Genomic DNA, 16,901 nt, shown 5'->3' on the forward strand with positions numbered 1-16,901 from the left:
AGATGTCTAAATAGTACCGCTTTGGAGTCCATAAAACGGTTAGATAAACCTAAAACACGGAAAGCAGCGTTTAAGCAAAAAAAAAAAAAAAAAAAAAAAAAATGTTTACTAAAATACAATCTTTACTTATTTTTTACCATTTAAAATAAAATAATTTCGTTGTTTTTTTATGTGAAATACTATGTTTTTGGCAATTTTATTTTAACTCCCGAACATAACGTATTAAATACAGAATACCTCCTTTCCTTTTCTTTAAAACTTTCACTTTTATTTTTGCCAGTTGAGAATAGAGAAAGAAAAAAAACAAAAAACAAATGATACCTGTTTTGGTATGACATATAATTCATTTTAAGTTCCTTTTACTCCAATAACCAAATTAAATGTTGCCTAATTGATTACTGAATAATTTCTGTGATTTTCTCAGAAGTTTGTAACAGAACAAACAAAATGATAAAGAGAACACAACAGTCAGATTTATTATAGATAATGTTATCAATAATTCACAAAATAATGTCATAGCTTTATGGTATCATATAAACATTAAAAGTATTGTTGCACCGATGCCATTCTTTTGCTCTGTGCAGTATCGGCCAATACCGATACCATCTGTTTGAAATTGATGTGTGTGTACATATATATAAAGAACTGCAGATACCACCATTTTAGGGCAGTATTGGGGCTCTGTCCGATACTGGTATCGGTATCGATGCAACACCAATTAAAAGTGCATGGCACAACTGCAAATTTACTTTGACACGGAGAATAAAGTACCTATACATATCACCTACAACTTAAATTTAAATATGAAGTTTTAATGTGAAAACGTTAATAGGGTATAAACCAACACTTTTGTATGAATATGTGCTGGAGATAATTACTAAAACTAACTTCTTGTGTATAGAAAACACTTTGCAATTATGGGTTTTATGATTTTTATAAATGCCGCAAGCACTAAACCAGAAAATTTAAGCACAATTGCCTCTCTTTAAATTTCTGAGAAGGATTACCACAATTTAAATAAATAAATAAAATGAAAATAGGCTTATTAATAGTCAGGATTCTGACTTTGATTTTAGATTTCAGGCTTTATTCTTAGAATTATGACTTTATTCCCAAATCAGAAAACAATAGCCTTCCTGTTTTATTTTTTTAATTCTCTTAATCCACATATTAGTACAATAAACGTTAGTAAAATAAAAAAAGGTAAACTGTTTAATGTAGGAAAGAAAGTTAGAAATATTACTTTAATCTCAGAATTCTGACTTTTTTTCTTTTTTTTTTTACAGAAATCTGACTTGAATCTTAGAATTCAAGTCAGAATTCTTAGATTAAATCAGAATAAATAAGAAAATAATTTGTTTTTTTTTTCCAGTGGCCTTAATCCTTTTCTGTACTTAAGTAAAGCGAGAATCGTTGAAGAACTATATGCAAGTTTTTTTCTTTTCTGTTTTCCATTTTTTCCAGCTTTGTGGTTGTTTTCTGAGATCTCTGTGCGTTACCTCCTTCTGCCAGCAGATGGCGAGCTTGCTTTATGTCACCTCTTGGCCCTCCGCTGTCAGCTGGGTGGAGTTGTTGGGATGTAACAGTGAACTTTCCTCAAGAAAACTCCCTTCATTCTTGATTTTCACACACACTCCTCGGCTGCCAGGAGTAAGACTCATCAAAGTTTCCCAGAAAACTCGGCGCCTCTCTGGGAGATGTGGCTCATCATCTTCACTCTAACAGCTTTAGGTGAGTTTAACTTTAAATTTTGTTTAAAAAAAAAGTTCTGCTGAGAGCTCATGGGATGAATAACATGTGATAAGTCTCCAAACTGTTTCCTCAGCAGCAGCAGAACATGTAATGTGAACCATATGTTATATAGTAAAAGTCAACCAACTAGATGTTGAGCCATCTTTAATTTGGAAACTAAAAATGTTTTATTATAATTGAAGCCAAATAAAGCAGCAATGTAGAGAGGTAGTTTTAACTGTTGTTCTCCTTCCTGCAGCTCTGTGTTGTCCTGTCAGAGCACAGGGGCCAGAGCCAGAGTTTGTAGACATGTGCACAGAGAGCAGCTGCTACCCCGCCACCGGTGACCTGCTGATCGGCAGAGCGCACAAACTCAGCGCCTCCTCCACCTGCGGCCTCCAGCAGCCGGAGCGCTTCTGCATCGTTGCGCACCTGGAAGTAAGAAACGAACTTCTATTGACAAAAAAAGCCTGTTTAACCTAAAGCCACATTTACTCTGTGTAAAAAAAAAAGCTTTAGAACAGGGGTCTTCAACGTTTTCCAGGCCAAGGACCCCCAAACTGATGGCAAGATGGAGCGGGGACCCCTAATTATATATATTGCATGGAATGGGGTTATATCAAACTGTTCCTATAGTCACTCTATTACATAATGTAACGAAAGTAATTTCTCCCTGGGATTATTAAAGTATTTCTGATTCCTTGTTGATGGGACAGGTGTTGTAAATGAAATGGTGCCCAGCTTGAAAGAGTTCCAGTGTGTCGCTGAATGTGTGCATTGATGACTGAAAGACATCTTCTGCCTCCATTTATCTATCATTTCAATTAGTCGAAAAATTGCAGGGTGGAATATAAAAAAAAAAAGTTTAATCAACCAAAACTTCAGTGACCCCGATGCAGTACCTCCGTGGACCCCCTAGGGGTCACGGACCCCCTGTTGAAGACCTCCGCTTTAGAGAACACTGTATGTGTTGCATAAGGTCTGTATGCCTGTCTATGCAGATCATCATCAGTATCAGGTTAATAATATCCTACAGCAAGAACTAGAATTAATGCAGAGAGGATTAAAATTAGGGTTGGGAATTAAGATTTTCACGATTCCAATTCCCTTATCGATTCTGTGAAACGATTTGATTCCTTATCTACAGATAGGGATGGGAATCGAAAACCGTTTTCCTGTTTAGAAACGTTTCCATGTGTTCCAATTCCATGGCAGCTTACTTAACGATTCTCTTAACGATTCCAGGCAGCACCAGAGCCTAGTGCTTGGCAGCACGACTTAGGTCACGTTTTCTACGTCACGTTACGCATTCAGTAAGCAAGTACGATGTGACCAGGCATAAGTCTAGAAAAGCAAAACAACAGCGGTCAAAGTGATCGAAAGATTTGCTTCATTTTAAGGAAGAAAAAGATGGCAACAAGGCGCTTTGCGATCATTGCATCCGTGGGAGGAAATACATCCAACATGCAGAAACACCTGCGCACACAACATGGCATACATTTTAATGAATGCTGTGTTTTTGATGCTTCCAGACAGAAGCTAAAATTACGACCAGCATGGAAGGCAACTCTGCTAGTTTTATATCACTGGCTGTGCTTAATGTGGTTCCTAGTAAATCATATGCCATTTCTGGAAATAAACCTATTTCTTACCTCTCTTTGGGGTTATTAAACATGCTACCAAGTTGCTCCGCTGTTCAGGGAGCGAGAGAAAGGTGACGCTTGTTTATTTAAATCAGGCAGAAATTAGTTTATTTCCTTAAATTGTACAGTAGTGCTTTTTCATTAAACTGTACTTAGCAACTTCATTGTTTCACAGAATCGATAAGAGAGTCGGAATCGTGAAACTCTTATCAATTCCCAAACCTATATCTATTCTCTTATCGATACTGTGAAACAATAATCTTGGTAAGTACACGGTTATACTTCCACAGTGACCCATTTCTTAATTCCTGTCCTGGGAGAGTTATACATAATCATGTCTCTTTTAAATTAAATCTTAAGAAATCTATAATTAATAAGGTAATTCTGTTTGTTTAACAAGGGAAACATCTTGTTTTTCTTTTGTTCGTTTGTTTATGTTGTCTTTTTTACTAATGTTTCTACTCTGAGTTTGTTGTATTTACTGATTGTGAGGATTTTTGATGAAATTGATCCCCAGGAAGATTAGTCTCTACTCTCTTGGAGTCTAATGGGGATCCTTAAATAAATAAAAACCATTTAAAAAAAACAGATCCCAACCCTAAAGAAAAGCTTTAGTGCTGATCATGTGTTTATCTGTGGATTAAATGACTCAATTACAGCAGATCTGTCTAAAAGAGCAGGACTAAACTTCAGCAGACTGTTATGAGAAGCTTGTGAATGGATACACTAAACATTAAACCCGCATAAAACAGTTTTTCTAAGAAGCAAGGAGATGCATGTAATTTAATGAATAATAATAATAAAAAGAATTTTCAGTTAATGTCAGGAGAGAAAAAAAAATCCAGTGAATTTTCACTGGAGTTTAGAAATGGCAATCTAAGAAAGAAAATTTACCTTGATTAGACCAGTTGGGGATAATTAATGTGTACTTTTATCTTGATTGATAGTTTTAATTGACCGGAACAGGTTGATGAATACATGGGTGGTAAATAAAATAATTAGGATAATATACCCTATTAAATAAACTGCTATGATCCAATCTCTTGGACCAATTTGATAAATTATTTTTACTGATTTATTTTTAATAATGATTATAAATTACAGTTGTTGCAGTTTTAGCTTAGCTCAGTTTGCCTCTACTATATGTGTCATTTTTAGCTCTTATTACTCATTTCTAATAAGTTAGCAGAGTTCAGAAATGTTTTAGTGGTTGAATCAGTCATTGAATAAGTTAGGTATTGAAAAGGGCATTTTTATGGCTTTGAGTTATTGTGCATGAACTGTCTGATGCTGGTTATTTATTGTTCAACGATCTAGTTTAATAAATGAAACTACTTTTTCAATTTTTTGAACACAGAGCTCTGGATTTGCTTCTTCCTCTAGTTATAATTGAGATGAATGGCTTTAGCTGCTATTCTGTCTGTGTGTGGGAGGATGCCCATGCATAACAGCTGCTTTCTGTTTTGTCAAGTGGGCGTTCAGACATCCCCCTCCACAATAAAAGCTCTGTGTTGCTCACAATCCCTGCCCTGTGTGGATAAGAGCCGAGGGAGGTAGGGGGATACTCTCCTCTTATCGACCCTCCTTTGGGGACTGGTTGTGTGTGAATTGTGTTTTTATGAAGGCACAGTCACATTGAGCTCTTCCGAGGATGAGCAAAGGCCTTAAGTATGAGCTGTTGATTTGGGAGGGGAGGAAGCTGGATTCTAGTGACAGATGTTTTTTTCATTTAGCGCTAAATGGATCCACTTAACTGGATTTGCTCAGATTCGAACAATTCCTTAGAACTGCATGAAAAATTATAAACTAGTCTGAGAAATAAAAGGGGGAGAATTTAAAAATCTGGGTCAAAAGTCTAAGAGCAAGGGATACAATATTATTTTCAGCTCAAGTAAAAACAAAATACTGCAAAACTCTAAAACGGGGTTGCATAATATCTTATATTTGTGTCCCAAATGATCATCTCAACTTGCTTGTTGTTGTTTCCAGCCATCCTATTTACCTATTTGCATGAAAATAACATCTTTAGAACTAAAAATCACTGATATTTGGTGCAAAAGGTGTTAAAACTCACACAGTTGTGGGACATTTTAAGCTGAATCAGATATAAAAAAGTGTGGAAAACAAGGTAGTATTGAAACGTATGTTTTCTATTTAAAAAAACTATGAAATCATACAAATATCTGTCAAAACATCTCAGAGCTTCAAATAACTTTATTTGTAAAAACATAAAGAAAAAAAGCCCTATTTCTCATTCTTATAACGAGGGCTGATTAGTTTGCCCTCGTTATGATGCTCTGATGCCAATGAAAAAGATACAAAAATAACGCAAAAAAATAAAACAAAATATACTTCCACAATGATCCATTGCTTAATTCCTGTCCTGAGTCTCACTTTTCAACTTCTCATCTGCATATTGACTCAACATTAGTCACTTAAATAACATGCTGCTGTCATTTTTTTTGCACATCTCTGGTGTTGCTGCTATTTTTCACATACCGGTATCTATCATAGCTGTTTGATTATTTATTCTCCAGATACACAGTATTTATATTGTAAAAACACTGTACAATACAGTACTTTCTTTGTTTATTTTCTTAACTCTGTCACTTATTCTGTTATTTTTATAAAGTGGTCCACATTGTGTGACCATTGCTGCTATAACCTTTTGCTGCTGTAACACCAGAATTCCCCCATTGTGGGACAATAAAGGGATTTTCTAGTTAATTTTTCAAGTGAATAATTTCCAGTTTAAAACGTTTGTGATGGTGCTTTTTGCAAAAGAAATAAATAGCTGTAAATACATATATTTGTAGATACTTTTCCTTTGATCCTGTGATTTACTTCTTATAAATGTTAATAGTCATATTTAATGTCTATATGCCATAGGTCTGTGAAAATAAAGTCAAGATTCTATGTTTTTTTTCCTTAAATCTTGAGCAGTAGAGGGAATTCTGATTTTGTATAAATCTTTGTATTTGAGATTTTTTTATGCGTGTGGTATCAATTTAACTTTGGACTGTATTCTAAATGAAGTTATTTAGAAAAAATGAAATTAATAGCACTTAAACAGAACTCATGCTCTTATCTCTTGCTTGTTGCTTTATAAGTACATCGGCCATTTATTAGTGACCGTTTCTGTGCAGGACCAATCAGGGCAGCAGAGGGTCGATGTTCCCTTCCACTCAGAAAGCTCTCTCAATCAATCAATCCACACAGAGAGAGGAGAGAAGAACATCCCGGAAATAAGTAAGAAACGAAAAGAAGAATTAAAAAGAGACAAGCCCTTTAGGCAGGTGTTGCCAGATGTGTAAAGTTAACACAGATGTTTGCTGGTTCTTGTAGAGCTTCAGGTGGGGGGAGGAGAAGAGATATACGAACTTCAGGTAAGGAGTGACGAACTATAGTCTACCTGGGTCAGTTTTGGTGAAGTTTATTTTACTTTTTCTTATCAAACATTAGTTGTGTTTACTTTGCAACCAAGATGAAAGGTCGGGAGATTTGGGGATTCTCAAAATTCATGAAAAACAAGACTGAAGCCAACATATTGATTAGCACCGATACAGAAATATTTTGGAGCAATGAAATACAGTGAGATGTATGACGTCAACCCCGGCCTGAGTTTCAAACTAACAACCTTTCCAGTTTCTGCACCACTAGGCCACCTTGTCCTATTTTCTAATATACATTTTAGTCTCATTGTTTCACAGGGAACTGTAGCTCTCTTTTATTTATTTCAAAATGCACACATGTAGGAAGAGATTAACATGTTCAATAAATAGTTGCTAATATAATAAATCACTAAATGCATTATGATTAAACAAACAAATCAATAAAAAAATCACTAACATCTATAGGTGTCTTATATGATTAAAAGCCTATAAGGATAGTATTAAAATATTAAAACACTATTTGTGAATTAATTATAGATGGATAAAAAATAGTTCCTAAATAATATACTTAAAACATACCTGGCTTTCTTCTCATTAAAAGGATTTTATATTAGGGTTACAAATAAAGGTACTCTTGTCTTTACTGTATATTTGAATTCTCTTGCTTTGTGCAGGGGTAACTGCAATGTTTCTGCATTATTATTAGTATTTGTGACCAACTAGTTTCTGCTTTCTGTCTGTTAGGGGGAGAAGAAATGTTTCACATGTGACTCAAGGGAGGCGTATAATGAAGACAGCAACCCTTACAGCCATACCATTGAGAACGTGGTCACCACCTTTGCCCCCAACCGCCTCAAGACCTGGTGGCAATCTGAAAATGGTGAGAGCAAAAAGGAGGCCACAGTAGTTTTATATTTCACCTTCAGATTCAGAGACTTAAAAAATCTCTTGGTTTTAATCTCAAACTTCACGTGAATGCTAACTACGGCTGTTCTCGTGGGAACTGAGCCCATAATGACCAGAGAGGAGATCACAGAGCCCCTCTCATGCAGAGAGTGGGGTGGGGGTTACAGGTGTGCTTTGAGAACAGGTGTGCTTGTAAGAAACAGATGTGTCATCACTAAAGTACACAATTGACTTTTAAGTGTAAAAAAAGGAAGCAACCAAAGAACTTAAGACCTCCACTTGAAAAAGAAAAGCAGTTTAAAGGTATTATCTTCTCACAGGAAGGAAACTCTCTTTGAACACAGGATACTGCTGGAATGTGGCTTCCTATGCTGAAGACTTATCACAAGCTTTTTCTATTGTGTACCAAGTATATATGTTTGATGTGGTTAATTATAGAAGATTTATTTATTCATATTTACAGGTTTATGTTAAAACTTTGGAAAAAATGTGCTGAATTTTGGCATATTCTTTTTCTAAAGTTCTCTTTAATGACCAAGGCATCAAAATATTTCTTCGTAGTGCTATATGTGTGTGTGTGTGTGTATATATATATATATATTAGTGCTGTCAATCGATTAAATTTTTTAATCGCGATTAATCGCATCAATGCCTGAGTTAACTCGCGATTAATCGCATTTTAATCGCACATTTTTTTTCCTGATTGAAAATCATTTAAATACTCTCGATGACATACAAAAAAATACATACAGGCTAGGTTTGTGCCAATGTTCTTTTTTTAAAATGAAAACAGGTCACAGATACTGATTTATGCCATAGAAACATATGGCAAGAAGATGGGGAGGCATGTAGCAAAAAATAACAAATATGTAGGCAAAAAAAGGCCCTGAAAACAGGCTGATGTAAAAGACAGTCTTTACAGTTAATACAGTCTTTTGAACAAAGACAAGCATTTTACCCTACTGCTATAAAATGTAGTAGAGTTAACATTAGATGTTAATTAACCAAGATAATAATGAACAAAGTTACTTTTCAGCCTCTTAACAAAAATGAGAACACACACACACCCACCCACCCACACACACACACACACACGATACCGACAAGAGTGCCGTAGCAGATTCCATTTCACCTCAGTAATCTTTTTTCTCAGCGTATTTCAGGTTGCTACTAGTTACCAGACACTCAACTTGTTTGTTGGTGGTGGGGCTTAAAGAAAAGGCACTAGCGCCACCCAGTGTATGAGCGTCTTTTTCCCTTGAGGAGCTCCGCTCTCGAAGCCTATGAGAAATGCATAGACTGGGGGAAAATAGCCCCGCCTTCTCGCAGGCTGCAGCGGGATGTACTTGGAAAATTGTACCATAAAACCACATAGCGTTAATCTCACGTTAAAAAAATTATCGCCGTTAAAATGGCCTTGCGTTAACGCGTTAATAACGCGATAATTTTGACAGCACTAATATATATATATATATATATATATATATATATATATATATATATATATATATATATATATATATATATATATATATATATATATATATATATATATATATATATATATATATGTTCTATAGCCATTCTTAAATAAAGATATATATCAAGCTGTCAGTTAGCAACAAGTTAGCTAGCTGGATAGTTATTTTGTGTGCTAATTCTGGTTCATTTGTCCTCGCGAGTGAAAACTTCTATCTTCCAAGTTGTAAATTTCAGCTGAAAGATCTTCAAAAGTAGCTGTGGTGCCCATGGAGAACACAAGGTTAAAGAAGTGGAAAACTGGAACGCAATTCCGAGTTCCAAGGATAACAAAATGCACCATTAGCTTTTCACACTACATGGGAAGCTAACAGGATAACTGTCTAATGTCCACAGTTAGTTGGAACAGTTAGTTTAACATCTTCCTTAATAGTTAATTAATTTCCTTGACCGACATTGTTTTGGTCACTTATATTTTTTAATTTGTTGTAAAATCAACACAATTATTATTAATTAGGTTAATTATAGAATTTTTTTCATGAGGTTTTCAGTTTGGCCATCATGTCCAACGGTGATCCCCAAGGGCTGCTGTCAAGGATTTTAATATTTCTGTTTTTAGCCTTTTAATTAGTGTTTTAAGTCTTTTTGGGACTGTTTCTCCAAATGCTCTTTTTATAGGAGGAGTTTGCCAGAATAGAAAAAAATAAGTCAAATGTAAGACTTAAATTTTTTAATTAGTGAAGCAAATATGGCCATTTACTTGTCCTGCAGAGACATACTTCACAGAACCACACAAAACATGGAGGATTTTATTCATTTGTGGGGTTTTAACAAAATTGTATGTTCTGTGTCAGATGTTGTTTTTACATTAATACTATTAATCACTATTAATTTAATAGTGATTTTTAACTGACACTTGTTTTACATCAACATTTGATTTTATTGTTTGAATTGTGTAAATAAAGTATTGTTAAAATCCAAAATCCAATATTTCTCAGTATAACACACCTTATTCAACTGTTCAGCAAAACTCAATTAGCTAATTAGCCTACTGTTAATTAGCCATCAATGAAGAACGTTGTGCTGAAGCAAGGAAATGTTAAAACCTGCAGGACAGTGGCCTGGCCTTAAACATCTCTGACTTATAATAAATAATTTTATTGTTAGTTTATTCTATATTAGCTAAATTATACTTAAAAAAAAAAAAAAAAACACTTTAATGGTTTGTTTAAACACTGCATAGAGTACTAGCTAGCTAGCTAGCTTCATTAACACTTAGCTAACAAAGTTGGCAAGGCAAGTTGATTTATCCAGAACATTTTGTAACAGCACATTTCAGAGTGCTGTACATGGAAAAAATGGAACTTAGAGAAAAGTACATTAAAGTTTAATAAAGGTAATTAGAAAAAATGTGAATATGAATAACTCAAGTGAGTAAACATGAATATTTAAAATGATTGATGATAAAGGATAGATAAAGGAAGTTGTACTACAAACCACTGAGAAAAAAATATTTTTAATCTCAATTTAAAGCAACAGAAGGTTTTAGCACTTTTACAGTTTTTAGGGAGTTTTTTTCAGATTATCAGAGTTTATGGACTGACAGTTGCTTTTCCATATTTATTGTTTCTGGTATTGGGTGTGCAGAAGATCTGAGAGATCTGGGGGGATTAAAACACTAAGAAAAAGTTTGTAATGTTTTCTGCCATGTTATTCTGTGATTTGTAATTCCCAGACCAGACTAACAAGAGTATATTAAACTCTATTACCTGAGACACAGGGAGTCAGTGTAAGAATTTTAGAAATGGGCTGATGTGTTCGGTTTTCTTAGGGCCCTGTCACACTTTGAGGATTTAGCCAGCGTATGCCTGACATCCCAGAATCTTCTAAAACACTGGCTTATGCTGAATTTTGCATGTATTTTTTTAATTGTTGGCATATACATAGCATATTCATAACGAGTCCAGAGCGTATGTCCAATGACAGCCTAGTTATGCATAACGCACGGCAGTATCATGCCAATGAAATGATACACAAGCCAGTGTCTTGAGGAGGTCAGCAATGCACTCGGAGGCCCCGGCCTGCATAAAATATGTCTGCATTTTATCGTTGTATTAACCTAACTGCTGTTTACCGCCCGCCAAAAAACAATTGATAGATAAATTAAAAGAAAAAGGTTGAAAGCAGGTTTGCAGTTGCAGCACATTCAGCTAGGAAGTTTGTTGGTAGAAGGTGTGAATGTAGGGAGGATCCATCCATCCATACCAAAAGCTGCCAATACGCCACTATACAGTAGCTGTAAGTTGGAAACACATTCAGCTGTTGCCTGGAACACGTCAGATACGTTGATATACGTTGGAGACACATTCTGACTAAGTTATGCACAATTTACGGATAGATTTTGGATAAGCTAGACCCCACGACTTATGAGTATCTTGTACTTAACATATGTCAACAATCAAATAACTTGCCTGTAAGTTATGGCCCATGTATGGCATATGCTGGCATACCTCGAGAAACTTTGAGCTCAAAATTTCTGAACGTATTCGCCGTTTGTTGACATGTGCCAGCGTTTTCAAGCTTACTTCAGCGTGCTCACAACTTATACAAAACTTATCCAAAACTTATCCAACCCATGCCAGCACTTTGCCAGATTTTTTATACATTAGGCATATAATGGTCTAAATCGTCAAGGTGTGATAGGGGCTTTAGGTTTAGTGAGGACGCAGGCAGTAGCATTCTGGATCAACTGCAGATGTCTGATCCCCTGTTAAGACACCGTTGCAGTAATCAATTATTTGAAAGACAAACACATTAATTTAGTTCTTTATGTGCCTCTGAGGGCATAAAGGCCTTTATACATTATGTTCAAGCCTTTATAAAACAAAGTAACCACATTAAAAACAAATTAAATATATACCGGGTAGATGCTTAAAAAAACAACAAAATTGACATAATTATAAAGAAAATATGCAAGAAGTCTATAGCTGTTTAGTCTTTATCTTTTGACTTTTTGCTCTCAGCAGTCACCACAGCCATTCATTGTCTGCATCTTTTTCCTTTACACCAACTACCTTTATGTCCTATTTAACTTAATTCATAATCCCGTTCATCCTCTAGAGCTCCTCATACTCGTCAGCATTCTTCTACCTCCTTTGTACATATCCATCTCACTTATGCCACTCTCTATATCCTAAACATCTAACATGAGCTGTCCCTCTGGTGATATCGACCCTGGTCTCTCAACACCTCCAGCTCTGCCTCCTGTATGTTGTTCAGTGCTACAGTCATACCCTCTTGATTTATTTACTGTATATGCATACTATTTCTGAATGGTGGGAATCTGACAGAGGTGTGAGTCATAGTTGGGACAGCAGCCAGCTGTGCAGATGCCTTTAAAACAGCAGGAAGCTGCAGAAATGCATTAGGCCTCACGTGGGAATTTGTAATTCCCAGACCAGGATTCCATTGTTTCTACTTGGCCTCCAAGATGCTTCGGACGAGTTTATCTTAAACTGTATTTTCTATTTGTTTGCTTCTTGTTAGCCTTTTCTTTTTTTTTTTTTTTGCTACTGTTTTTTTTATTGAAAAAAAAATCTTGTTTCATTCACACCTATCCAACATTTACAGAACCAGACCTTAAAAGGATTATTTACATGTCTGAAAGTTGCCAGAAGAAAATCTGACCCAGCTGCCTAAACAGAACATCACAGTGATGGATGTTACATTTCCTGTTTTGTCTTTTTTCATGCAGGCGTTGAGAATGTAACCATCCAGCTGGACCTGGAGGCCGAGTTTCATTTCACGCACCTCATCATGACTTTCAAGGTGCTGAATTTATCTGATGGAACAAACACACACTCACATGTGTATGGTTTTACAAATAATAAAGAGATGGGGATTAACTCTCTCTCAGAAAGCTTCAGAAAGCCATGCAGGTCCCCTGAGAGATGTGGGAAGGGCAAGTGAGAGGAAGATGATTTTGACCTATAATAATATAAATAAAAAATACAGAAGGATGCGTTTTCCCAAACCCTTTAAATCCTGTTTTCTGGAAAAGGAAAAATCTGCATGCAATTCTTTATAGAAATTACAGATAGATGGATACAGAAAGAGAGATAACAAGATAGATTTATAGATATTTATTGATTGAATCCAAAAAGGTAAAGTATAATTCAATTACACCTATTAGAGGTATGTAATAATTAATAGGGATGCACGATATTGGGATTTCGGCCGATATCTGATATGCCGATATTTTAAAACTCATGTAGCCGATAACCGATATCGATACTGATGTTAAAGCTGGACAAAAATAAGTAGTCATTGAAAATAGCAGTTTTGTTATCCATTTCTGACACTTTGAAAAATAATATACTCAAATATATTTTCATATGCTGATATCAAATAGATTTTTAAAAACGCGGTATCGATCTATTTTACTTTCAAAATCTCGTGAAATTTCATTGTTCTGTTACAAACTCCCGTGATATTTTGCAAATTCTTGTGAGATTTTGTTAGTAAAATAGATTGATACCGCGTCAATATATCAACATATAAAAATATGGCAAAATTTCATGAATTTTCCGGGGAATTTGTAGCATAACGATGACATATAGCAATATTTCATTAGTAAAAGAGATTGATATGCTGTTTTTAAATGGCAATATATCAGCATATGAAGATATTGGGATATTTTAATGTATCAATATTTTTTCCCTCGTCTTTAGAAGTTTTTAAGTCAGTAAAAAAGAAGTTTTTGAGGAAGAAGAAGAAGTAGTATTTTTTTTTTTTTTTAGAATTTAGAAACTCAGAAGCTGATCAAATATCGGGTTAAATATCAGTGGGGTGGCCGATGTCCGATATTCAGTTTTAAGGCCGATACAGGCCGATACCGATAGGGGGCCAATTATATCGTGCATCCCTAATAATTAAATCACTTAGCAGTCTATTTTATAAGATTTCCCATCTTGTGAGAAGAAAAGCTTTTTTTTTGCTTAGATTCTGCAACAGGGGTCAGGGAAAAGCATTCTTAATGCCTGAAATATGTTTTTTTTTTTACAGATATTATGATTTTTTATATCTAAAATGTCATCAGCTTTAAAACTTTAGATTATGTTAGAAGTCAACTATTCTAGCTATGTTCTCTGATTGTATTAAGGAGACTAGAGACACTTCCAATGCTGGTTATAAGGGAGCTGTAATGGTACTAAACACGTACAAAGTCCTTCTAGATCCAACCTGAATTTAAAGAATTTAGAATAAACCATTAAATTTAAGTAAGCTAAAATAGGTTCATATTCTTTTCTACGAATAAATATGATTTCATAAATTAATATAGTCAAATCAGAGGTTGAATTACTTTAAAAAATAACATTTTTTGTTTTCACAGACGTTTCGTCCTGCTGCCATGGTGATCGAGCGCTCCATGGATTTTGGGGAAAATTGGGAGGTTTATCGATACTTTGCCTACGACTGCGAGTCTGTCTTCCCTGGGATCTCCGCCGGACCCTTACAGAGAGTAGACGACATCATCTGCGACTCCCGCTACTCAAACATCGAGCCATCCACAGAGGGAGAGGTAAACAAGCCTTATGTTTTTTTTGTTTTTTTGGCTATTGTTTTAGAGTTTGGTTTTGATTGTTCTTTCTTGCTGTTTTAGGTGATATTCCGAGTGTTGGATCCTGTTTTTGAAATTGAAGACCCCTATAGCTTGAGGATACAGAGTAAGCTGCATCTGCTCATAATAGACAGCATGTCTCCACACAAAACAGAGTGCAAAGCCTCATTAGGGCCACTTTAAGCACAAAGAACACAAATAAAAACAGCTTCCTGTGACTTCCTGCTGTGGGTCTGCAGCTTCCCTCAGCGCTGCTGTGGGACCAGAGGTCAGACAGGAAGCGCAGTGGGGGGAATTTCACATACGGAAGCAACTCGGACTTTGTTAACTCGTTCACATCGATCCTTAGACTTTCTGAGTCTTGAAAGCATTTAGAGACCATTTGTTAAATTTTACTGATTATCCTCAGTGTGCAGAGAACAGTAAGGATTTGTTTCCCCTTAAAAAACAAAAGGGTGTTCTCAATTCTTCTTATGTAAACCAATATAATGGAAAAGGTTTTAACATTTTATGTCAATTTTGGACTTAAGAGATGATTTGTTTAAATGCTGATAATCTTTATGCTAGCTGATCTTCAAATTAACTGTTGGAGATCAACATGTTAAACAGTCAAACTTGATTATCAATGACATTTTTCCTGGTTCCGGAAAATATGCTTTACCTTTTTGACACAACGCTGGTTTGATCCTTAAACCTTTGTAGACTTTTCCTTTTTAGAAACCCAGAAAAAGGTCTCAAAAACCAAACAGCTGCTGAATGAGCTTTAAAAAAAATAGGGGATTAGAAGCCACCCTCCAACAAAAAGCTTAAAGAGGTTTAGAAATCTTTAAAAAATGCTAATATAGACAAGTTTTAAGAGATTTGAGTCTGATTCTTAAGGAAAAAATGATAAGGGATGACTGGGAACATTTACATAGAAGCATACTTTTTTGCTTTTCTTACATTTTAGTGTTTAATCCACTGGCTTCATATGCATTTCTGTTTTAAACCCATTTAAATAAGACTTACTTCACCAAAGGGGTTTCTGCACAGCCTTAAGCAGCCTGGATTTAATCATCTTAGGTTAGGCTTTAAAAAATCTTCAATAAACAAAGATTGGTCTCAATGACACTTTAGTTAGATCCTAATTAATGGTCCATATACTTCTGTTTACTTTTTCATGAAACCCATTGGCAGTATTTATTCTTTCCATGTGCTGTTTTGGCTCATACATTATTAACTACAAACTGAATTAAACAGCTGTTTCAAAGGCCTCTTAAGTAGAAGCCGATCACCGCTCTTTAAAAAGCCTGACATGCCGATTCTGATTTTAACTGATAGAGATTTTTCTATAACTAACACTGTCAGTTGTTATAAGATCACAAGACACAATATATTTCAGTCTTATCTTACCAAAAAAAAACATAATTTCCCATTAAACAATAAAAACTTCTGAAATAACTGCTCTAAGGTAGTGGGTGGTTTCCAGATCGTTACATTCACCGATCTCCCAAAATTAAGAAAATCGATGCCGATCAATTGGCCAGCATATAAATCGGTGCACCCCCTACTCTTAAGGTCTTTGTAGGGAAATATAAAAGCTTGTTATTTATCATAAGCATAAATCATAATAGTCTAAATTGAATCTTGAAAGTAATAAAGCTTGTTGGTATCTCAAAGAAGGAATAAAGGGGGTAATAACTGTTTATCATTTTATACATGTAACTGCGTTTGTTTGAAAGCTTTTAATAAAACATCTCCTTCCTGTTTGAAGAAATGCTGAAGATCACAAACCTCAGAGTAAAGTTCATCAAGCTCCACACACTGGGTGACAACCTGCTAGACTCCAGAGGGGAGGTGACGGATAAGTACTACTACGCCCTCTACGACATGGTGGTCCGTGGGAACTGCTTCTGCTACGGCCACGCGTCTGAGTGTGCTCCTATAGCCGGAGAGGAGCGCCGAGCTGAGGGCATGGTAGATAGGAAATTTGACTTTTTATTTCGATTTTTTTCCTGCAAACAATTTGAAAAATTTATTTTTTATATATTTTTTTTACAATCTTTTCCAGTTTCTTTAGTAAAACATCTTTTATTATTTAGTTAAAATTCTGTAATTGTAATACATTTCAATATTTTACCTAATATTTGT

At 35.2% G+C, this 16,901-nt stretch overlaps 1 protein-coding gene across 1 annotated transcript in view; it reads left to right on the forward strand.

Annotated features, from left to right (window-relative positions):
- Positions 1 to 1,590: 1,590 nt before the first annotated feature.
- The window catches only part of lamb1b (laminin, beta 1b), a 35,433-nt gene continuing 20,122 nt past the window's right edge, over positions 1,591 to 16,901 (forward strand). Inside the window, exons 1-7 of the mRNA XM_038300196.1 lie at positions 1,591 to 1,731; positions 1,991 to 2,169; positions 7,511 to 7,646; positions 12,906 to 12,979; positions 14,544 to 14,732; positions 14,814 to 14,877; positions 16,525 to 16,727. Coding sequence (XP_038156124.1) covers positions 1,698 to 1,731; positions 1,991 to 2,169; positions 7,511 to 7,646; positions 12,906 to 12,979; positions 14,544 to 14,732; positions 14,814 to 14,877; positions 16,525 to 16,727 — 879 coding nt within the window. The 5' untranslated portion in view covers positions 1,591 to 1,697. The remainder of the gene's footprint in view (positions 1,732 to 1,990; positions 2,170 to 7,510; positions 7,647 to 12,905; positions 12,980 to 14,543; positions 14,733 to 14,813; positions 14,878 to 16,524; positions 16,728 to 16,901) is intronic.

Source organism: Cyprinodon tularosa, unplaced genomic scaffold (assembly GCF_016077235.1).
Source record: "Cyprinodon tularosa strain WSP-4 unplaced genomic scaffold, ASM1607723v1 ctg442, whole genome shotgun sequence".
NCBI lineage: Eukaryota > Metazoa > Chordata > Actinopteri > Cyprinodontiformes > Cyprinodontidae > Cyprinodon > Cyprinodon tularosa.